A 22,999-nucleotide genomic window follows, 5' to 3' on the forward strand; every position below is an offset into this window, starting at 1 on the left:
GAGGATGGAGTGGTACTGTTCCTACTTCACGATACCCTTCACTTCAAACAAATCACCTGCAAAACATTCCCATCCCATGGCACTATCACCTCCATGCTTTATTGTGTGTGTTACGCATGGTGGTTTAAGAGGTTCGCCAGTTCTTCTGCGGACATAGACTCTGCAATTTGAACCAAATAGTTCAAATTTGCTTTCTTTGGTCCAGAAAACTTGTTTCCAGTCATCATTGGTACAATTTTTCTGTACTTTTGCCCATTCGTATCTCTTTTTCTTGTTCTATGGACAATACCAGTCAAAAGTTGGGACACACCTTCTCATTCAATGCTTTTTATTTGCTTGTATTATTTTCTACATTGAAGATTTATACTGAAGATTCACACTTTTTGCTTACAATATAATTCCATATGTATTCTTTTATAGTTTTGATGTCTTCAGTATTAATCCTCAGTGTACAAAACAATTAAATAAAAACCATTGAATGAGATGGTGTGTCCACATTTTTGACTGGTAGTGTATACTGGAAATATCTAGTTTGGAAAAAAAGGTGAACTGATCTCTAAAGTCCAAGAAGTTAAAGATGACATATTTCTTTAATATTTAACTTTAAATTTGAAAGTCTTATACAGTCAAACAGAGGTTTGGATTGCTGTTCTAGAAATCCTATGAGCAGAACAGTCTTTCTTGGTCTTCTAGACCTCAGTGTGACATCCATGGATCATATCAATTGCCATTTTTTACATACATGATAAACTGTGTAAACAGCTACCTGAAAAAGCCTTGCTGTCTTCTCATTTCCTTATCCTTATCAGTCATTTTAATGTTCAGAGTGATGCACTAATACTGCCTAAAGTGTTGAGAAGAATCTTTCACCTTGAACATGCATTTGTAGATCAGTTCATCTTCTACTCACTGAACTATTCACAGAAATGTGCAAGCCACTGCAGCCTTCAGTATGTATAAAACATAGAAAAAGTATCAGCATATGATTTAATATTGTAGTTCCAGAAGCCTTAATCAGATGTCCACCTTTAAATTCTGCATATACCTGATTTAAAACGAATTGTGATACAGTATTATATTTGCATTTCAGATCACTCCCCAGTAGATTGACAATATTTATCATTGAAAGATTAGATCTGTAGCTCACAAAGGCTGCCAAGTCGTGACCAGACCTGAGTGAGATTTGGTGTAGGACGGAAATACGGACCGGAGTTTCACAAACCTGGCGTTCTCTAGAATAAAAACGCGAACTGGATTTCCCCAAAGGTTATACATATTCCCACAACAGCAAAGTGGAACTTCTTTCTTTTTTTGCCCATGTGATATTGGGAGTGTGGCGTGAGAGCGTGTGAAGGGAAATCCAGTTCGTGTTTTTACTCCAGAGAACGCCAGGTTTGTGAAAATCCGGTCCGCATTTTCCGTCCTACACCAAATCTCACTCGTGCGTCCTGCGTGTGTCTCACGGTCAAAGCGTGAGTTGGCAGCCCGGCGCAGAGAGGGCAGAGATGGGACATGTGTAGTAGGACTGCTGCATCCTGGTACACAAGGTAGGAAACAGGCATCAATGTGTAGTCAGAAGGATGTCTGCAGCTGATCAGGGCTCTTAGTCTCTGTGGTTAATCTGAGATAAAACTGTAGCCTGCTGTAGACTCCACTATGAATTTAGCTAACACATCGTGCCGTTCTTTGCTAGCTCCGGTGCCGCTACCTGCTTCTCAATGTCGAAGCTCACCGCCATAAATAAAACTCACCGAGTCACTGTTGGTTAGTTAAGACGGCCTCCAGCTCTCTGGTAATTTAAGGAAACCGCAATTTGTCTGATTTCTACATGTAAAATGATGATTTTAACTCCATAGAAATGCTGACATTTAAGCTAGCTGGAATGCTAAAATTTAAGCTAGCCGCACATTTGAGTGTTGACGTTGGAGCCATATAAAGAAGTCAATCACAGAGTTAAATAAATAGTTTGAATATTTTTTAATAGCACGTAGAGACTTTAAAATTGCATACAAACATGGCATGGGACAGCTAGTTTGAGGTCTGTACTTGACAAGGCTGGGTTATACTTTCCGCACGAACGAGCCGCGCAGAAATGAGCCGCACGGAAATCTGCGCGAGAGAACTTGTGTGTATATTTATACTCAGTGCTGCTTCTGCTCCCAAACTGTAGGGGACAGTGTATCAAAAACACACGTCTACCTGGTCTACTCTGGTACTAAACTAGAGTAGAAGTTTGCCATTGTTTACACCACTTACGCCATGGCATTTTACCGAATAAAAGCATTTCAGAAGTTAGTTTTCATTTCACACTATGAATTGTTCATAACCCGGTTGTCCCGGTGATCTCTGTGTGAGGAATCGTATAAGTTCCCGTATTTCTAGACTTCAGCTATGAGTGGGGGCGTAGCTGCTAAAATGACGGAAAGCATAAAACAGGCTTCAGACGGCGAGTCGCTACAAACGTTATCTTTAGCCCATTTTTGCTAACATATTGAAAAATTAAGTAACCCAAGTCGCGTTTAGCAGTTCCTTATTCATGTGTACCATTGGTAGCATTGATAAGTGTCAGTCAATTATTGTGATACTGAGCAAAATGTAAGTCAGACGAATTGTGAATATATTAGAAGCGTTTTTTTTTTGTTATTTCTAAGTGGGTATGTAGACATTTATTCACCATACATACCAGAGATTATAGTCCTGCATTTACACCTAAGTCAAACTGAATGTAAAACACGTGTATTATATCTCTGTGTTCAGGTTTAAATAAGATATAAGTCCAGTTTTTGACGTTAATTGTGGAGATCAGAGGGTTTTAAGGTAGCCTATAGCCCCTGAGTTGTCCATTAATGCTGTACCTGTAGATAGAGATAAAAAAAAGAAGCACAGACTGTAACATCCAACCTCCCATTGTTGCAGAACACCTGCATACACCTGCCCCTTCACCTCAGGCAGTATTTTTACCTCACAAATCGCTTGAAACGAAACCTATCCAATCTAACAAACCTGCTTGATTGAAGGATAAAGTACCACCTTGTCTGTAAATGTGTTGATTGTAGTGAAGTGGGAATGTTGTGATGTTACTTTGTACAGTAGTTGTTGCTTTCAGCCTCAATTTCCCAGAATAAGTCTAAGTTTAAGGCTAGGTCTAATCAACGTCTCACAAACTGGATGTTGTTCCTTTGGTTGTGATAAACGGCCAACACTATTTAGAAGATGCAGATTTTGGTCAATTTCCAGGCACAGTATGGGGCCGCAGGTTCTGATAGCATGTCATTATTATCCTATTGTGAGCTTTATTCTACAGTTAACACCTTAGCTTAGTTAAGAATTTGCACACTTAATATATATGTATGATGGTTATGAACACTGAAACATTCTTTTTTTCAGGTTCTGTTTGGGATGTGACTTCTCCTGATTCTGCTGCCATGCAGCCAGTACTGGACTCTAGACATCAGAAGTATGTAAAGCAATGTTCCAAAACTAAAAGGATGCTCTTGTGAATTGCATAAAATAGAATCTGGGCTATTTTTCCAGATGTTAGTGACTAGTTAATCAGCTTAAGCTGTTGGATAAAGTAAATATACACTTGAATACTTGAATATCAAAGTAATTTGATGCCCCGGTTTAATTCTAAAATGCTTCCTGTTCAAATTATTATATACAATGTTTTTCAACAGTTTTTATTAATCTACTGTTGGTACAACAACAGAAGAAATTTCAGTAATTTTCAGTAATAAGTAACAAGTGCCAGTCAAAGCGACCCTTTAATTATGTAAAAATAAATATCACGCTCAAGCACCAGGTATGTAAGGACGGATGAAGGTTGGTAATGTAAGCCACTTTCATTTACAGGTCACATGGTTCAGGTGCATTGGCACCATGTGCTCTTTGGCCAGTGGACCTCAAGTTAACTCACCTGGATTGGAATCCCGAAGCAACCTTGATACACTTCCAGGGACAGCACCTTAACATATGTGAACTTGACTATAACATTTTGCACTCGGAAATACAGAATGCACCAAAGACTGAAGCTGCGGTAGATGTTGGAGAATTTTGCCTTGTAGAAGATTCGACTTCATCTCGCTGGTTCAGAGGAAGAATTGAGAACCAAAAGGAGGACTTGTTTGATGTTTTCCTCATAGATCACGGTAGTGTCTTGAGTGCCAACATTGCCCACATATCTTCCTGTTCAAGTGATTTGTTCATCTTGCCTCCAAAAATAGTTTGTGGCTTTCTTGCAAATGTGCTTCTGCTTCAGAGTTGTTCACACTCTGTAGTGGAGGACTATCTCTCAAGCCTGATTGGCAGAAATGTCGCAGGTTACATTCCAGCCCTCCTTCCTCATGAAGTCCTCTTACTGGAAGCCCCTGACATCAACAGTGACCTTGTTCGACATGGCTTTGGGAGGCATGTGGACACAAATACCTTCCTTTTCTTGGTTGAGATGGTTACAGAGATGCCGCTCAAACAAAACATAGCGCCAGTTCCTGACTTACTCATTGAAAAGCCAAGAAGACAAGAAATTTACTTCAAATCTTCAGGTCTGCAGAGGTATGAAGACATGTTGTCATTCTGTGGGCCTAGATTGAGTTGTGGGATGCATGTTAAAGTGCGAATAACTGCTGCTGTCAACCTTGGGCTGTTTTATTGTCAAGTAGCTAGCATGGAAACAGATCTTTGGGAAATGTCAAAGAAGATGACCGCAATTTGTGAGTACAGAACCAAGGAATGCAACCAGAAGACTCCAGAGAACCTGGGTTTGCTGTGCTCTGTTAAAGGCAAAGATGGGAAATGGTACAGAGGCTTTGTGCAGTTTCTCCCAGTCAACTCTCAGGTTAGTGTTTTTTTCATCGACTACGGATTCTTTGAATCTGTCAAAGTTGAGAATGTCCACAAGCTGCCACCTGAACTTCATTCAACACCAATCATGGCATTTGCATGCTCGCTCTCCTCCCAGATTGATCAGGATAATGTGCTCAAAACCCAGCAGTTGAGTTTCCTGAAGGCAGGATTGCTTGGAGGAGTGTTAGATGTGGAGATCAGTGGCTTTGATGAAAAGCAGTATCTGTACTCTGTCACTATAATTGGTGCTGCAGATGATCATGTGAAGGAACCAGAACCCATTCAGAAGCTTCCTACATTGAAAGTTGAGTCAGTTTTGGACACAGAAGAACTGTCATCTCAGGGTGGGTGTTTGTACTATGAGACGGTCATGGGGGAAGCATTGGGTAAAACACTGGAAGAAGAAGAAGTCCAGGTGGACTCGGTCTTTGTTGGGTATGTTGAGTATGTCCAGAGCCCAAACCACTTCTGGATCAGAACACAAAAACGAAATGATTTGTTTGAAGAAATGATGACAAAATTGACAGAACACTTCAGTAATGTGAAGCTGGACGAAGATGTGCTGATGAATCCTGACCTTGGGACACTGTGTTGTGCACTTTATGAGAAAGACATGCACTTCTACAGGGGTGTGGTGATAGACACTCTTGAACATGGAGCTGAAGTTCTCTTCATTGATTTTGGGAACATTGAAAAAGTCCCGCACATGCTCATCAAGAGTATACCGGAGACATTTGCCAGCAAATCACCATTTGCCATTTGTTGCTCCCTTGTTAATGTTTTTCCTTTTGACGATTTCTGGTCCAGCACTGCGTCAGACTTTTTCAGGCAAACTGTGTCAAACAAAGCCTTGCTGGTCCATGTTGTTCAGATGAGAAAAAACAGATGTGCTGTTGACCTGTTTGAGATGGGAGGCAGCAACAGTCAGAGTATCGCTGAGCTCCTGATCTCATCCAAACAAGCTGAATACATTCCCATCGATTCTGTGGCACACAACAACACAAGGCTCACACGATGGTGTGCAACAGTGGACATCAGTGGAAATATAGAGCAGTGGAAGGATTGTGAGGAGGAAGAGAAGTCATGCAACAAAAAAGCTGAGAAAGCTCAAGCTCCTGCTAGCTTCAAAGCTTTAATTATCAAACCTGGGTTTGAGTTCGCTGTGCGCTGCTCTTATATTAGCTCTCCATCAGATTTCTGGTGCCAGCCTCTTGATATGGTTCCAGCTTTCGAGGAACTGATGGATGGAATTCAGCATTATTACTCCACTTGTACAACCCCTCTCCAGTCAGGAGACTCCTGTTGTGTTGCCAAGTCACCTCAAGATGGAAGGTGGTACAGAGCCTTTGTCATAGAAAAACAGAGAGGTCAAGCAAAAATAATGTTGGTTGACAATGGCTGTACTGTCCAAGTCAGTGCGAACAATCTTCAGGCAATAATGCCCGAATATGTTTCTTTGGAAGGACAAGCTTTCAGATGTAGCCTTTACAACCTCATTGAACCTGCTGACACACAGAATTATGGGGACTGGGGTCCAGGGGTTTCTAACTTGCTGAGAGAGTTTATCCTCAACAGCGGCAGTGGTCTAAAATGTAAAGTTGTCTCTCACTTAAATGTGAAAGACAAAGGGCTGTGCCATGTTGTGGACCTCTACAACACCCAAACCCAACAGAGTGTCACAAAAGCACTCCTTGAACAGGGTCTGGTGAGAGGAGTGACTATGTCAAGAAAGCAACAGTTGACAGTGTTTCCTGAATCTTTTGTTTACTCCTCATATGGTGTGAAACCTGGAAATGAGGAACGAGTCTACGTCACCCATGTTAGCAGTCAGGGGGAGGTCTACTGCCATCTTGAGAGAAACAATGAAATCATTGAAGAGCTTGAAAGGAAAATCTCAGAGGAGAGTGATAAAATGATGAAAGCCAGTACGAAAGCTGTCGTGAGGAAACTGTGCCTGGCAAAATACTTTGATGGCAAATGGTACAGAGGCTTGACACGTCCTGTTCAGTCGCCACTGCATCTCAGTGTGTTTTTTGTGGATTATGGAAATACAAGCATATCAGAGAAAACCGATGTCATGTTCATTCCCAGGGACTCTGATTATTTGTTGTACACTCCCATGCAAGCTATGAGATGTAGCCTCGATTCAGTGTCCACGGCCGAGCTCTATGCAGATGTCAAGGAATGGCTGAACGAAACAGTCCTCAACAAACTAGTGAGAGCCATGATACTTGGAAAGAGTGAAGATGGTGCATTTGTTGTTCAGCTGTTCAATGGAGATGTCAATATCAATGAGAAGCTAAAAGAGCTCATTCTTGGTCATTCACATATACCAAAGACTAGTAGCTTTAACATAAGCAGCACAAAGGCAGAACATCACAGAAGAAACATTTCCATCAGGTGCAGAAGTCTACCAAAAAGGCAGTCTTCTACTTGTGCCACATCTAATATCTACAGAGGCGATAAAAAGAAAGAAAACAGAACTCGTGACAGAACTCGGAACAAGAACACAAAATTGAAACAGGGAAATGAGGACAAGTCAAAGAGCTGTGCCCCTGCACAACCTCCAAAAAACTCTCAAGGGAAATGGCAAAGAGAGAACCAGGATGCAAAGCCAGAGCAGTCACCACAAAGCAAGGTAACACAAATTACCCGGCTCTCGCGTTTGTCTGACAAGAATGTGAATGCGGGCTTCTCGGCAAAGTGCTTCACCTCCCACATCGACTCTGTTAACTGCTTTTTCCTTCAGCTGTCAGAGGATGAACCTGCCATCTTGAAACTGGGGGAAGATCTCAACACAAGTATGTTCAGGGATTCCTTGAAGCTGACCACATCTTTGAAAATCGGTGACATTGTTTTGGCTGAGTATGAGGAGGATGCCGCTGTGTATCGTTCAGTTGTGAAGAGTTATGAAGGCAGGTCATGTGTCAAAGTTGAGTTTGTGGACTATGGAAACTCAGCAGTCATTGGGAAGGAAAAGATCTACACCATACCAGAGGAGTATCTGTCTCAGCCAAGATTCAGCATACCATGCTCACTGCTGGACAAGAGCATGTATGAAAATGATGCTTCTTTCACTGATGCTGTGATGGAGAAGCCGCTCATGGTTGACTTTGTTCGTCAAAATGGAACTCATTGGGAAGTCAAGATTGAGGTTGAAGATACAGTTGGCCTTTGTTCAGCACTTGAAGCAGCTGTTGAATGTAGCCGTTTAACTGAAAAGGAAGAAAAGTCTACAATTTCATGTGAAACCAAAGAGAAAGTCAGATCCTTTGAAAAGACACAAGAAGTGTGCGAGAATGAAGTAAGTCAGTCTGAAGGAACGATGTCCTCTGCTGGATGTGAAAACTCGATGGTGGCACCGACACCTGTCAGGCCGTTACCTAAACTGAAGGCAAAAACCCGCCGGCGTCATAGAGGAACTTCCTCCAAAACCAAGAGGTATCCAAAGGCTCATGGGAAAACAAAAACTTCCTCTGTCAAACCAACTGGAAACGATGCAGATGGATTCCTACTTCCACCTATTCGAGCCAAAGACACAGAGAGTGGAACACTTTTATCGGTCCAGACTGATGGCAGTTTTTATGTCAGACTTACGAAGTCCAGTGACTTGCTTGCTTTACTGGAAAATCATATCACTGACAGCATATACAAGTGCAAGACTGTGGCAGGAGAGGATGTCAAAGAAGGCCTCAAGTGCTTAGTCCAGACACAGGAAGAGAACAGGTGGCAAAGAGGTGTTGTTCAGCAGATACATGAGCAAATATACCAAGTCTTCCTGGTGGACCATGGAATAAGAAAAGAATTTCCAAGTGGCTCCATCCAGCAACAGTGTAGTGAACTGGAACAGATCCCCAATCTTGCAGTGCTGTGCAAGATGAACAGCTTGGGTTTCAGTACAGGAGAACATGATCACAGACTGTGTGAAACCCTCAAAACAATAATAGGCAAAGAAGTAAAGGTAGTTTTTGTGAGTTATTGTGGAGCTGATAACCTCTGGATGGTTGAAATCGTCATGAATGGACTGTTCCTCATCCAACAAATCAAAGCTTCACAGCAGAAAAATGAAGAGAAGATCCCTTCTCCCGCTGAAACCCAAAATCACGGCACAGGAGAAGGATGTACCTCAGATACGAGCCCTCCTCAACAACTTGTCTTTGCGCCAGTTGATTTAGACAAAGCTTATTCTGGCTTTGCTGCTTCAGTTACAACTCCCTTTAAGTTCTGCGTTGTTCTTGAAGACTTGCTTCTCACCATGAACAGATTGTCCATCATGTTGGATGAGCTGCCCGGCCAAATGTCTTCAGTTCCCGAAGCGCACCTTCTCGCTGGTACTTGTTGCCTGTTGAAATCAGACTCCAGGAATAAGTGGTGCAGAGCTGAAATTGTACACGTCGACCCCACAGTGGTCCTGAACCTCGTGGATTATGGCCATTATGAATACATGCTGTATGATGACTGCTCCAAGCTCAAGAAGCTACCAGAGGAAATAACAAACCTCCCAAAGGTGACTTACCCCTGCAGCTTGAGAGGGATAAAGCCTGTTGCAGTGGATGGACAGTGGAGTGATGAGGCGACGGTCTTCTTCCAGCAGTGTTTGTACCAGAAGAACCTCCAGATCTTCTTCAGAGAGTTTGTGTCAACCACACACTGGAAGGTGGACATTCTTGCAGACGGCATCCATGTTGCCAAGGAGCTGGTGGATGCTGGACACGCCAGTTATATGGACGTCATGCTAGGACTCAGGTATGCTCTGGTTAGTCTGTACATCTTTAATTCATCATATGAAATGAAAACATGATAAAATCCACTTAAATGTTTGTTTCACATTAATGAAAAAACTGTCATATTGTGTAGTTTGACGTATCAGAAGAAACACTTTTTTTTAAAGACAAGAACATGGTGTGTGTGGATTTTCAAGGTAAATGTACAAAACTTAAAATACTGAATGTCTAATGCATTCAGGTTCCAAGAGCAGAGCCCCTGTGAAGCTCTTCCCCGACGGTCCGACTGTGAGGAAGAGTGTGGGCAGGAAGAGAAAGGCTCGGATGAAACTGAGAGGAAGATGTCCCTCAAAACAATGTCTGGATCTAGTCAGTGTAAGAACAGTTTGAACGTGTTTTTTTTTTTTTTTTTTTTTAGGCAAGAGGTGTAAGTACATGCTGACGGTGTAAGTCCATCCTTTACTCAAATAAAAGCAGCAGTACCACACTGTCAAAATACTCCAGTACATGTGAAAGTAATCATTATGCATAGTGATTTCAAGATATTTTTCATTTACATTAATTTAGATTTTGTTAGGGCTGGGACTTTAACGTGTTAATTTTGATTAATTAGTTACAGGAAAAAATAACCTGTTAAAAAATAACACATTTAATAGCACATTTCTCAGTTCCCTAATTTCTGGCACACCGGTAACATAGATGCACACTCCAGCCTGGTAGGAGACGGTAATGAACCTCAGGTCTGGTTGCCAGTCGCAAAGAAGATACACAGGAAGCACTGAAAGTACGTCTCCACGGGATCCGTCAATTTCTCGCATCCTATTCATTGTCTATGTGAATCGCACCACATTGCATGCTGATTGCGTTGCAGCGCGTTTGGAGCTGCGTTCCGATGCGCCGCCCCACAGCTCATTTGCATACATAATTTCATTTATGCAAATGCAGCGTGGGGAGCGGAGGTCCAACGCATTGCGAAACTTTCGTTAAACATCTAAACCAACCATCATTGAACCGAAACGAGGACAGATTCAGCAGCTTATTTCTCATCTGAATTGCTTTCAGAAACACTTTTTGCTGAACTGTTTTCGTAATAAAAGAGAAAGTTTGTGACCGAGCTGTCATGTTGGCCTGACACATCTACCGGACTGAAGGTGTGAAGGTCTGTTATGTGACCCGCAAGTGAAACGGCCACCAAGCGGGTGATATTCAGATACGGTGCATTTCCATGCGAGATAAACAGTCCTGTGGACACGTGCTCAGTGAAGCTGACCCCCCACCCACGTAAAAAATCCAAGCAAACGGGCTGAGTGGTTAGTGCTTCGTTTGTGCTGATTTGTGCTGTTAAAATTTTCGTTTGTGCTGCTACGGTTTCTGAGATATTACAAGTTTTATTTTTGCGCAATGACGTCACCATCACCTTGAACTTGCAGTAATCAGTGAATTTAGTAGACAGATGGAAAATGCAGATAAATATAAATGAAACAAACATTTTTGTTGTTTAAGTGCACGTATATGTCTATTCATCAATTCAGTTCTGCAGTGCTTGTATCGCTCCCTAGTTCTGCCCCGTTATGTAAACATGTAGACCACCATCTGTGATGTGCACTGAATCTGTTGAGCTGTCCAAACACTGACCCTTTAATTTGAATTATATTTTGGGGAGGAAGTCACACAGAGCCCAATATTTGTTGACACAGAAGTTGATGCTTGCTCTCTGCTACAGTGTAAAGACCATGGAGAAATCACAAGTGCACATCTACTAATGGTGACAAAATCATGTGTAATAGAGGTGTTTGTGTTGATAGCATGATTGAGGTCCCGTGTTCTCCTGACCTGTGGCATGTTGCATGTGTAGCCATGATGTAACAGTGACTGATTTTGTATTTCTAGGTTCCCTGATGTGAAGCTGCCTGGTTAAACTTGGACACAGTGATTCATCATTAGGCAGATTAACGCAAGGGAGATGCTGCTTAATACAACTTTAATTTACTAATTGGTTATCGTTGCATATTTTTAGTACTTTTTGTTGATGTGTTAAATCAGCAATTAATGAACAGTTTAGTATTAGTCTCTTTTAGGCCTTAAATGAGATGTTTTCCTCATGAGGTTGTTCTGTTTTGAGGTTGTATTTACATGAATAATATATTTTGATGAATGAGTTATTTTCTGTATCTTTTTTGAAAATGTTCATGTCAGTGTTCTTTGGCAAAAACTAATGTGTTGATTGATGATTTGTTTTTGACTATGTGAACTAAATATGAGGCAGTCAAGAAGAAATTTTGTTTAATTAGATTTTTTTTTTTAAAGGAAACTTGTATGTGTAAATTGTTCATTTTGAATTGTTGGAATATTTGACAAAAAGTGTTTCTGACACCTTTTTTAGAATTAGTTCTTACACAGTTTTTGAGTTGAAGCCTTTTGTGGTGCAAAATTAAATCCTTATTTGTACTTATTTTACTCTCAGATCCTTTGTTCTCAGTTAGTGGTAGGCCATGAAATAATCAGGAGTGTGAAAACAAAAAATGAGAAAACACTACTGGTGAAGATGAGCTGCAGTCTTACGTGACACCACTGGATGGCACTGTTGAGCCAGCATTTTTTATTTTTTTTTATTAGTAAATATTGCAGCATCCTCATCCTGTCACTCAATATTAAATGGTAATTGTTTACATTGAACATTTAGTTTTGGACATATTTAATATTAAAGTAGGATTCCATTTTAACCCTAACTTTACAGTGAGATGTCAGCTGTTAGTCTGTAAAGTTGTGACTAGATAACCCATATTTTCTGTGGACAAGGAACGTGTTCACCGAAGTCGCCAAAATACACATAGAATCTATTTGTGTCTTGAAAATGTTTATGTCAGAAGTGGGATTCGAACCCACGCCTCCAGGGGAGACTGCGACCTGAACGCAGCGCCTTAGACCGCTCGGCCATCCTGACAGTTGAAGAAGCTCCAATCTGGATGCAGTTATGATCTGATGCATGTGTCGGACCACATGTGACTGTTGCGTTTATTGGATATATAGGTACAGTACAGTCTTCATTTCATACCAACAGCTAAAATAAAAATACCGAGAGGCCGCTGTGACTGATAACAATACAGCCGCCATGTTTGTCTTAAAGCAGCTGCCTTCATGTTACACAAACTGAAATTCTACATCCGTTCAAGAAGTTCGGAAACGTCACTTCGTGGTCGTGACGTACTGTCTTATAATTACAAACGAGCATGAAACAGGAAGCACATGGTTGCCACGGAGGTACACTGTAGGTGTACGTGCTGTGTTTTACATTTGTGTCAATTTTGGACATAAGTTTGCCGAACAAACTATGAACAGTTGAGCTTTTTTCTTGTTGTTGTTGGACATTGGATGTACTAACAACTGCCTAACAACTGTACTAACAACTGACTGAAATACTACTGATAACGAAGCAACGTAATGACGCTCAGAGAAGTTCTGTTTTCCAACACCTTCCCCACTAGTTTATTGTCCAATGTGAACTCGTGAAGCAAATAATAGTCCTTCGAAAAAGGTCATTTTTTAAAAACACTATTAATCTAATTTGCTTTCTAATTTGCTTTTCTATTATTTATTGCATTTATTTATATATTAAATATCGATGCATTGGAATATTTATGTATTTATTAGTGAATAAAAAGGAATTCCATCGATATGTTAAAATTCTCTCTCTATATATATTTGTCAATACAATGCGTTTCAATTTGGTACTATAACTTTTTAATGAAAGTACCAGTTTTGACTGTTTTGCATGTAAACTCACCTTTTGAAGTAGCCAATATCCACATAAAGTGTTAAAATTTACTCAAGTGTAAGTTACAAAAAAAGATGTAAAGAAATCTCATTTCGCTGCTGTCGCCTAGTTTGATAATGTTTCTCACTCAGTTTTGTTATATTCCTCAAGGTATGGAAGCCTCATTTACGTTGTTTAGAATGTATTCAGGGTTCAAATAAAGGTTAAAAAAAAGTACAGTATTATTCAATGATACACTATTAAGAGTAAAATGGCCGAGAAAATAAGAACAATCAAAACAATTTTAATGCAGTAACAAAAGACCACACTTCGAAGCTGCACTGTTGAAAAATCTGTATTTATTAATGATTTACAAAAGGCTAAACATGAAACCATTTAAATGATTCAGTTCACTTTGAAACCTAAAAAGGAGTTGTTGTGGGGGAAGGAGGAGACACATCTTGTAGTGTTTTTACAGGTCAGTTATTATAACAGTGTCTTATCTCGCCATGTAGTTTACTGGAGGCTCCTGGAGAGAAAAAAAGTCCACACACAGGATGGAGTCACTCAAACAAACTGCAGAAGAGAGATACATTTGAAACGGCACTATTTTCAGATTTCTTCTAAAACTCGGGGACACACTGGGGGGTCTGGAGTGCGTTCCTGTTTTTGTTCTTTTTCTTTTACATCAGTAGATCAGCAGTGGTGGTGAGTGAGATTATGGAAATTGTGTGTATATATATTTGTACACTCACAATTCTGTCAAAATATCTGAATCCCTCCGACTACAGCTGGTGTAAAAACGGAACATTTTTTCTGTCTCTAATGCAGAAAAACACAGATTATTACCACAGTACGAGAGGTCCCAAATGTAATTCACTTCTCCAAACAGTTTGCAGATACATATTAATAGTAAAAACAACTTTTTGTGCAAGTATGTTTTTTCCACAAGGATTGAAATAAATATCTGTAAAGCAAAGAAGCACTTAATGAGTAGTTGTAATTTCTTTTTTTATTATCATTAGAGTGAAAACCAACATTAATCACATTGTGAGTGAAAGAGTTCCTTTTTCTGGCTTGAATTTCGGCTACACTCAGTCAAATTAACCTCACACAACTCTGCAAAAAATGACTATTTCATCTAAAAGAAAAGAAAATTAATATTACCTCAAGTTGGGGGAGAGAGACATTTAATGTAACTCCACTGACAGCAAGAAGCAGTGGGGTTGTTGGATTTCCTCTCACCAAAATGTTGTTAAATCACATTAGTTTTGCAGGTGTTTTTTTTTTTTTAGTTTCCTGGAAGGTTTCTACAGTAGTAAAAGAGTGAGACAGTTGTGGACCCAAATATTTACAGTAATGTTGTGCACTTAAAGATCCTTCTCTGGAGAATCTTTCAGTTTATCTAAAACATTATAGAAAAAAAAAATCCCATGCTTCCTTGCTACGGAATGAATAACAGTGTTTCCACTCACTGAGAAGTAAATAATAAAAAAAAAAAAAAAAAAAAAACAGAAAAATAAAAGGTTGGTCTGGAGCTCAACATTGGGCATTTTCTGCTGGCAAGAAGGAATTAAAAGTGTGAAAACAACATGATGCAGAAAAAAAAGCATAAAATAACACCATAAAATTGCTCATATTTCGGTAAGCTATTTAAAAAAGATTAAAATGAGAATAAACCATTCTCCATCCCTCACCCCAAGAACCATTTTACAAACAAAAATATATCCCCCTTCGTCGTGTGATTCTCAAATTCTCACTACATATAATTAAAACTTTTTTACAGTGCTTTATCATTATATATCTTTGACAGACTTTAACAAGGGGAAGAAATTTTTTTAAGCCATAAATGTATCTCCTGTTGCAACAATATTGCTACGTCAAAAAAAGTGAACAGTCCAGTTATTTGATGATTAAAATAAAGAAAGGGGGGCGAAATGACACGGTCAGTGTAAGGAAGCAAGCGCCGGCTCTCTCGACCCGGATTTTCCCAGGAGCACCTTAACATTACCGTGGTGATGTTGGTGTTAAGGTGGTGCTGGGAGCTTAAAGGCTCGGGTCTACTGCTTGGTGTTGAGCTCGTTCTCCAGCTCCATGAGTTTGCGAGAAGCTTTGACCTTGTTGGAAACCTCCTTCCCCTGAGAGAAGAGACGCTGGCGCTCCTTGAAGGTCAGACTCTCCGGAGCACCGCTGGGGATCGAGTTCTCCTGCTCCTGACTGCAACACACACACCAGCAATATTATTACATTTTCAGGTATCATTTTTACTATTTACATCTGGAAATAATCTAATAGACTGTACAAAAACATGGAAGACATGACAACTCCCCAAAAGTGAAGCCAAAATATCTCAAGTGCCCCTTGGTGGCTGGTTGCAGTATAGGTCATAAGCCCCGCCCCCTTCATATTAGCTGTTGGGACCTTGCATTAAATTTGCCCTAAACATGGTTTCAGCTATATTAGCTACTTATCCCCCAGGGTTCTCTGTACATGTTACCCCTGGGGTCCATTTTTAAGAAGCACAACATTTCCTTTCACTGTTTTGCAGATGATGTCCAGATTTACTTACCAATTAGTCCCAAAACTGCAGGTTCATTGCAGTCATTAACTGCCGAGAGGATCTAAAATCATGGTTGGACATTCATTTTCTTCCTCTCAATGAAACCAAAAGAGAGACTGTTGTTTTTAGCCATCCAGATCAATAAAGCGACTACATCAGTGCCTTCTGGATGTCAATAATCGACCATCCTCAAAAAATCTGGGTACGATTTTTGATGATGCTTTTAAATTTGACAAATTGGTTTTGCTGTCAAACCAGATATTTTCAATTGAGGCTGTTGGCCAAAGTAAAGCCCTATCTTTCCCACAACAACTTTCAGAGAGTCATACATGCCTTCATCACATCTAGGTTGGACTACTGTAACTCTCTGGACCAGATGGTACAAAATGCTGCTGCCCGGATTCTAACAGGGACAGAGAAACAGGAGCACATCACTCCAGTTGTAGCCTCACTCCACTGGCTTCCTGTCTGTTTTAGAATTGTTTTTAAGATTTTATTGCTTGTTTTTAAGGTGTTAAATGGGTTGGCACTAGGGCTGGCCCGAATAGCAATTCCTGGGTTCCGGATATTAATGACGAATATCCGAATATTTGGATCGGATCGAAACGGCCGAGGGGTGGGGGGGTCCGAATATTCGGATCTCAAAATAAATATTCGGATACCACCGTAATGACCGAATATTCGGGTCCAGCCCTAATTGGCACCTTCCTATTTATCTGAGCTTTTAACTGTCCATGCTCCAGTTTCATCGCTGAGGTCGGCTAATCAGATGGTCCTTAAAGTTCCCAGATCCAGACTCAGAAACAGGTGACTGAGCTTTTTCTGTGGCTGCACCCAGTCTATGAAACCGTTTACCCACTGAAATTAGAACCGCTCGGTCTCTTGATACCTTCATGTGCCTACTGAAGACACATGTACTCTCTGGCTTTCAATTGTAGCTGAGCGTTGACACCTTGATATATGGCATTGTTAATCTTTCTCTGTATATTTCCTCAAAGATTATGTGTTGTTTTCTACTTTTTGATCTGTAAAGCACTTTGGTCAACCTTTGTTTGTTTTTTAAATGTGCCATATAGATAAAGTTGACTTGACTTATAATTTTGGTGGTTGTCCAAGTATTCTTTTTGTGATGTTCTTTATTAGGTACACTGTGTCACTGCTTTAAATAAATTAGTAGCGGAGGAACCTGCCAACAGCTGTTCATAGATTCTACATGAGCACAGTTTCTTTCCTTAACCATGTGATTGATAAGCAATAAAATTAGCTCTGTTGCAGTTATTTCAGTCAGTTAAGTTTAGTTTTGAAGGCTTGATTGTCAAGTTAATGCTACTGCTAACAGGGTGAGATCAGAACCAATCTGAAAAATGTGGAAAAACAGTTGACATGTAGCTCGTTAGCAAAGATGCCCCCTGATGGTCAACCAAACATTAATCGATGAGGAGTCCTAACCAGCTGAGTTTTAATTGGTCGGTTAGTTACAGGGCAAAAATAAATAAATAAAAACCAACAATATGCTTGACAGACAGAGAGAGGTGGTAAAGCTTTCAGGATTTTTGGACAATCCACAGATGGAGCAGCCAGGTGTCTTCTCTGATTAGGAACAAATACCAGTGATGGACAGCTGTGCTTCTGTGCTTTGTTGACCGTGGGTGCACTTTTAAACTTACTAACTAAAGCCTGCCACCTTCTCTGGTGTTGCTGCAGCTTCCTTTGTGCTTCTTCAAATATTAACATATTACAGGTCATCATTAGCAGCAGTTCTCACAATGTTAGCCTTCTTATAACATTCTGTCAGCTCTGGAATTCAATCATTTTCAAAATACAGGCTTTGACAAACTAAATAATATAAATGTGCAGCAACTAGTCCACCAATGGTGTGAACTAGTGATTATTATCGACTACAAAAATCTTTGGTCAGGGTCTGCCCTAATAGCTGGACAGGGAAATCGTGAGCCTAGAGTAGAGGGTTGACATGAACATACACGGTTGTATTTAAGTCTCACCTTGATACCACATCTCAACCCCCTTGGTCACTACTACACACATTCTGATTGCTAATGAGATGAAGATACGCATAGAATGGTTATTTTTTAGCTGAAACAGTCCTTCATGTTAGACAAAAATGCTCACCTCTTCGTCCATTTGTCTCGCGGGTCCTTGTAGACTTCTCCTGATCCTACAACTCCTGCTGAGTTTCCAGTGTACGAGTTAAATCCTGTTTGATGTTCAGGAGTCACACAGAAGACAGACAGAGCAGCAAAGCATGAGTCAGCATCATTCACGTACAGCTTGAAATGTCTGAAAACATCTGAGATAGAAGCTGCTGGGTGACGGCTGCGGGGTCTCTGGGACTGGACTTTCAATCAACTGGAACAGTCGGTTCTAAAGAACACACAGTGACTCCACTTTAGGTTAAATAACGGTTTCAAGCTGGATGGATTATTGACCAGAGAGCCTTGTGACCGCAACCCAGCAGCTTCTCCAGTCGACATCACTTCATTTCCCACAGACCAGCCTAAGCAGAAGGAAGGAAGAGAAGGAGCTGTGAAGAAGCATTAGGCAGAAACAATCAGATCTCTTTAAACTAGAGCAGCGAGCCGAGAAAGACAGCACTGAAAAAAACTGTTAAAGGGCCATTCCAAAGCAGCAAAATGGTCTGTGGAAGTGTTGGTGGGATCTGAGGCCGAGGTCACCATCAAACATGTCCAGCCCAAGTTGTCCTACACCCTCTTTGTTCATTGTTACTATTTCCCTTTTGATTTTATCTTTAAAATCCAGGGTTGGATAGTTGTTCCAACAATTATGAACTATCTAGCCTCATGCTGTCTTCCAAACAAAAAATAAATAGTAATAATAATAATAATAATAATAATAATAATAATATAATAATAATAACTGTAAACAGTCTGTTTACAATACAATACAATACAATAATAAAGTTATTGTATTGTATTGTAAACAGACTGTAAAGTAAAATGCTCCTGTATTCATGCAAATAACCTGATTCCTGGCTCCACCAAAATCAGTGGAATGGAAACGAAGAGGGTGACCCCGACCTTTAACCCCAAAGTTGATGTTATTCAGTTGTTTGTGTGTCACCATGTCTTTCCAAACCATAGCAACGTCTTTGCCTTGAAGAGCTGGAGCCTAACACTATAACATGTGGCCACATCTCCTGAAAATCCATTGTGAAGTTAAGATGATTTTGGTCCCATAGTCTTGATATCTAAGAGCTAAATCCATTAGAGCCTTAGATGGTTTTGGGAATCAGGTCCAGACCAGATCAAGTGGTTCACAAATATATGTAGCTCATGAGCCGGAGAGACTTTTACTTCCATACAAACAAGAAAAACGATCAGTTCTTCCCTGCTGGTTAAAGGTGTGTCAGTCAAAAGGATCAAACAACAGCAATTATGTCCTTCAAACAAATATTTTATATCTAGGGACCGATTTAGCTCACCTGTTTGAGGTTGTATTATAAAAGAGGATGGTGTTGAGATGTTTCAATTACATACCGAAAAGGTGATTTTAATTCCCACAATAATTTGCTGCTTTCCTTTCATTTACTGAGAGAACACATTACAAGGTGGTGTCAATCCCAGCTCAAATATTATTAGGAAAGACGCAAAGACCCTTAATACAGCTAAATAATGAATCTCAGGACAAAACGTCCTGGTCTGAAAAATGAAGCAAAGTACATTTGACATAAACCTGCATTCTTTCTAACAGCCAGCAGGGGGCGACGCCTCTGGCTGCAAAAAGAATTCAGATTGTCTATGAAGTCTATTAGAAAATGACCCTACTTCTCAATTGATTTATACCTCAGTTAACATTTTCCTAATGAGGGTATTTAGGTATAAGTGGAACCAAATGTGTGGTAATCCACCTAAAGATAGCCCCCAAAAAATGGGGCATTTACTCCTGTTTCAGTAACATTTGGTCTTTTCATGAGAAATTCAAACCATTTCCTTAGACTCTGTGAGATTTTCTTGCTACTACAAGATTTAATTTTACTTTCTAACACACCTTCAACAACAATGTGAAAACGTAAGACGATGTGTTCAAACTGGGAGGATAAAACCTTGCTGATTCCCTTTATGGGACATTATAGGAAACCCTGAAACCAAATAGTAAGTTAGACTTTGTATGTCTTATTTTACCAATTACTGAGAACAGTGATTAAATCCTACCAGATGTCAGCAAAAACTGCAGTCCAAATGCATGTAGCTCTTGTGTTTCAGATAAATGGCAGCAGGTCGGTTGGTACAGTTCAGATGCAGACACAGTGACAGGGTGTGAACCCAGATGGATTCATTCAGCTGGCAGCTCTAAAGCTCCGTCTATGGTTTTTATAGAGCCAAGGAAGGGGAGCTCTGAATGCAGTTTGGGACAGGATCAAGCCGGGTCCCACTTCAGCCTTAAAACCACACAAACACAAACTGGCAGAGAACAAAGTAACCACAGAGAAACAACCCTCGTTCAAAGCTAGTAACATTCCTCTGTGGAGCCAAAAGAGATGAAAATTATACTTCTGGCACTCTGACTGAAAACCCTTTAGATGTACAAAAAAGTCGTCTACTGACTTTTGATGGATTCTCAAAGGTTGTGAATGTTTTTCTTTTACTCTGGTTCAGTTATCTTGGAGGCCAGTGGACGCTAAAAAAAACTCATTGTTTCTTGTTTTTCTCGACCAATACACAGCTTTTGTTAGAACATCCGTCTCTGGGGTTAATTGATTTAGTTCTGCCTTTGTATTTTTCTCCAGTTGGTGCACCTTCTGAAGCAAACTGGCGTCAGTATTGTTTTTCTTGTGGTTTTATTCTGATTACAAAAATATCTCTGGATTCAAGAGGAGGCCACATTTTATCAAAGTCAGACTCGAGTTTTTTGAGCTGCCAGCTAACAAAATCACACTCGTTGAATACATTTGAAGTCTCGTATTGTCAGGGAAGCTGGAGACTCAGGTGTTGTTTGGACACCTGAACCTACTGCAATGCCCTGTGGGAGTTGTAGTAAGGTTTAGTAAAGCTGCAGCGTTAGGCAGTATCACAGCTACAGCAGAGACACAGACTGACAGGCAAAATGAAGGACAGCCAGATCAGCTGACAGAGCCGCAACAGATAGACAACAAGCACATACAGAGAGTAAAATTATGCACTTAGGGAGAGCGAATTAACAGACAGAGACAGGCAAAGTGGGAAAAGGAAGCAAAGAATGAATAAAAAATAAAGACAGCAGGGTGCAGCCTGATGGAAGCCACGCACAGGCAGTAAAAAGCAATAGACATCAAGCCGGTTACTGGGGTGAGCTGCTGGCAGCCAGAGTGCAGTGTTGTATGTTTATGCTGTGTGTGACGGTGAGGTGAGACATGCAGATTTTATTCCTGAGGGAGGTGGGGTGGGTGGGTGGGGTAGGTAGAGGGACGTTAGTGGGATGATTCCTTTAATTTGAGTGAGAATGCAGCACAAAGTTCCCATGAGGTCCCGGATGTGTTTGAATGTTGAATTAGCAGCAGGGATGGAGGAGGATCACGTTGAAGGTGCAGGCAGCCGTTTCCTGGACCTTAGGTACTCATTCAGCTCAGAGTGTGCTGCTGTCAAAGCTCTGTTTGTCTGAGGATGTTCAAACTGCAGGAAGTTACAGCATCCCTAAGCCATCATAGAGTTTAAAGTTTGTCATTTTTCATACCAGTGTGATGCCTTAGTTTAGTACTGACGAAACATTTTTGGTTCCTTACTTTCAGAAATAAAATTAAAAAAATCTGAATCAGACAATTTTGACTTTTTTTCATTATCAAAACAGTTGGTAATTAATTTAGGAGTTAACAACTATTTGATTAATCTATGAATCATTGCTGCTCTAGTCACTGTTTCATTTGAATCACTTTTAAAGATCCAGAGGGGGAAAATGCAGAAACTAGAAATGTTCAAAAAGTATCCAAAAAAGCAATTTTGTGTGAAATAAATATTTCTGATGATTTCCTGAATGTTGAACTATCAGGTTGGACATCTCTGTGATTTTTTTTTTTAAGATTTACAAAAAGAGAATCATAACATAAAAGAATAAATGGATACGGAATAAACAAGTGAGGGTATCTGGGTGAAACTTTGGGGGCTAAATAATTCTCTACAGCTGCGTACTGACTGTAGTTTGAACTCTCGTATTCAGTATCGTTTTCCAACAATGCTGCCCTCTGAAGAAAAGATACAGATCTTGGCATAACATTTGGCACAGATAAACCAAGAAAAATAGCCTGTTTAATATTTGAACTATGTAAAGAACGACTACTTTAAACTCACGATAAATAAATTTGTTTTAGAGGCAGCGCTGGCCTGACCATGACCTTTGAAACCTTGAATGGATGAAGCTCTAGCAAATATCTAACAGTAGATGTCAGTGTGGCGTGAGTAGGATGAGTTATACAGAAGCTAAAAATCTTGATGACAAGAAGATTTAAACCAAAGGAGGCCTTTTAAACAACCTCAGACAAAGACGAGCTCCTTCACTCACATACTGCTGCCGTGTGCACATTTGCATGTTTATGAAATGAGTTGATTGTTTTCAGTCGGGTGATTGATGGATGTGAAAAGCCAATGGTGTGTCTCCTTCCCTTTAAAGCCAACACCGCTAAGCAGAGCCACGGGGCAGGAGGGGGGCAGGCAGGCAGACTGACGGCTGGCCTCGCCCCCCTATCCCAAGCAGCAACCAACCAGACACAAAGGAGGCGGCGAGCGACAACACCAACAGTACTATGATTGGCTCTGATGGGTCTCAATCTGCAGCAAAAAGTGGTGGCGTGATTATCGATTGCTTTTTCTGTTCTCTAGTGCTGATCGAGGGGGGAGTGATCGGAGGAAGATGAAGAGGGGGGAAAAAAAAAATCACTGAAGACAAGAAGAGGTGTTCAAACAAACCAACACAAAAAAAAATACAAAACAAATACAGTCTGATTTGCCTGAGGAGAGGGAGGGAAATTTCCACATAAAAAAAGGAACATAAAGTGATGAATGAAGGGACTGTTTGACGACAAAAATATCTGGACAAACATGTAAAAGAGGAAAAAGTAGACGGTGGAGATGAAAAGACGTAACACCTCTCTACTGAAAAACAAGGTAAAAA

The 22,999-nt window shown here is 40.4% G+C and overlaps 2 protein-coding genes and 1 non-coding gene across 3 annotated transcripts in view; 1 reads left to right on the plus strand and 2 right to left on the minus strand.

Moving 5' to 3' along the window:
- The first annotated feature begins 1,466 nt into the window (after positions 1-1,466).
- tdrd15 (tudor domain containing 15) lies at positions 1,467-12,251 on the plus strand. Its single transcript, XM_023265549.2, has 5 exons — positions 1,467-1,547; positions 3,388-3,457; positions 3,853-9,588; positions 9,808-9,941; positions 11,457-12,251. The coding sequence occupies exons 2-5, from the start codon at positions 3,426-3,428 to the stop codon at positions 11,468-11,470; spliced, it is 5,916 nt and encodes a 1,971-aa protein (XP_023121317.2). The 5' UTR covers positions 1,467-1,547; positions 3,388-3,425; the 3' UTR covers positions 11,471-12,251.
- Positions 12,252-12,427: 176 nt separating this feature from the next.
- trnal-cag (transfer RNA leucine (anticodon CAG)) lies at positions 12,428-12,510 on the minus strand. The gene has a single exon. It is a non-coding gene; the product is annotated as a tRNA-Leu (tRNA).
- Positions 12,511-13,659: 1,149 nt separating this feature from the next.
- afdna (afadin, adherens junction formation factor a) overlaps positions 13,660-22,999 on the minus strand; it is a 114,030-nt gene continuing 104,690 nt past the window's right edge. Inside the window, exons 37-38 of the mRNA XM_055016179.1 lie at positions 18,011-18,095; positions 13,660-15,537 (exon numbers count right to left, since the gene is read on the minus strand). Of these exons, the coding sequence (XP_054872154.1) occupies positions 15,381-15,537; positions 18,011-18,095 (242 nt within the window). The 3' untranslated portion in view covers positions 13,660-15,380. The remainder of the gene's footprint in view (positions 15,538-18,010; positions 18,096-22,999) is intronic.

The sequence above is a fragment of the Amphiprion ocellaris genome, chromosome 12 (genome assembly GCF_022539595.1).
Source record: "Amphiprion ocellaris isolate individual 3 ecotype Okinawa chromosome 12, ASM2253959v1, whole genome shotgun sequence".
Classification (NCBI taxonomy): Eukaryota; Metazoa; Chordata; class Actinopteri; family Pomacentridae; genus Amphiprion; species Amphiprion ocellaris.

What these genes read in the sequence shown, in the direction of transcription:
- tdrd15 (XM_023265549.2), top strand. Translation starts at nt 3,426, where the DNA reads ATGCAGCCAGTACTGGACTCTAGACATCAGAA. An exon ending in CTGGACTCTAGACATCAGAA is followed by an intron (nt 3,458 to 3,852) that starts GTATGTAAAGCA and finishes TTTCATTTACAG; the next exon opens with GTCACATGGTTCAGGTGCAT. An exon ending in GACGTCATGCTAGGACTCAG is followed by an intron (nt 9,589 to 9,807) that starts GTATGCTCTGGT and finishes TAATGCATTCAG; the next exon opens with GTTCCAAGAGCAGAGCCCCT.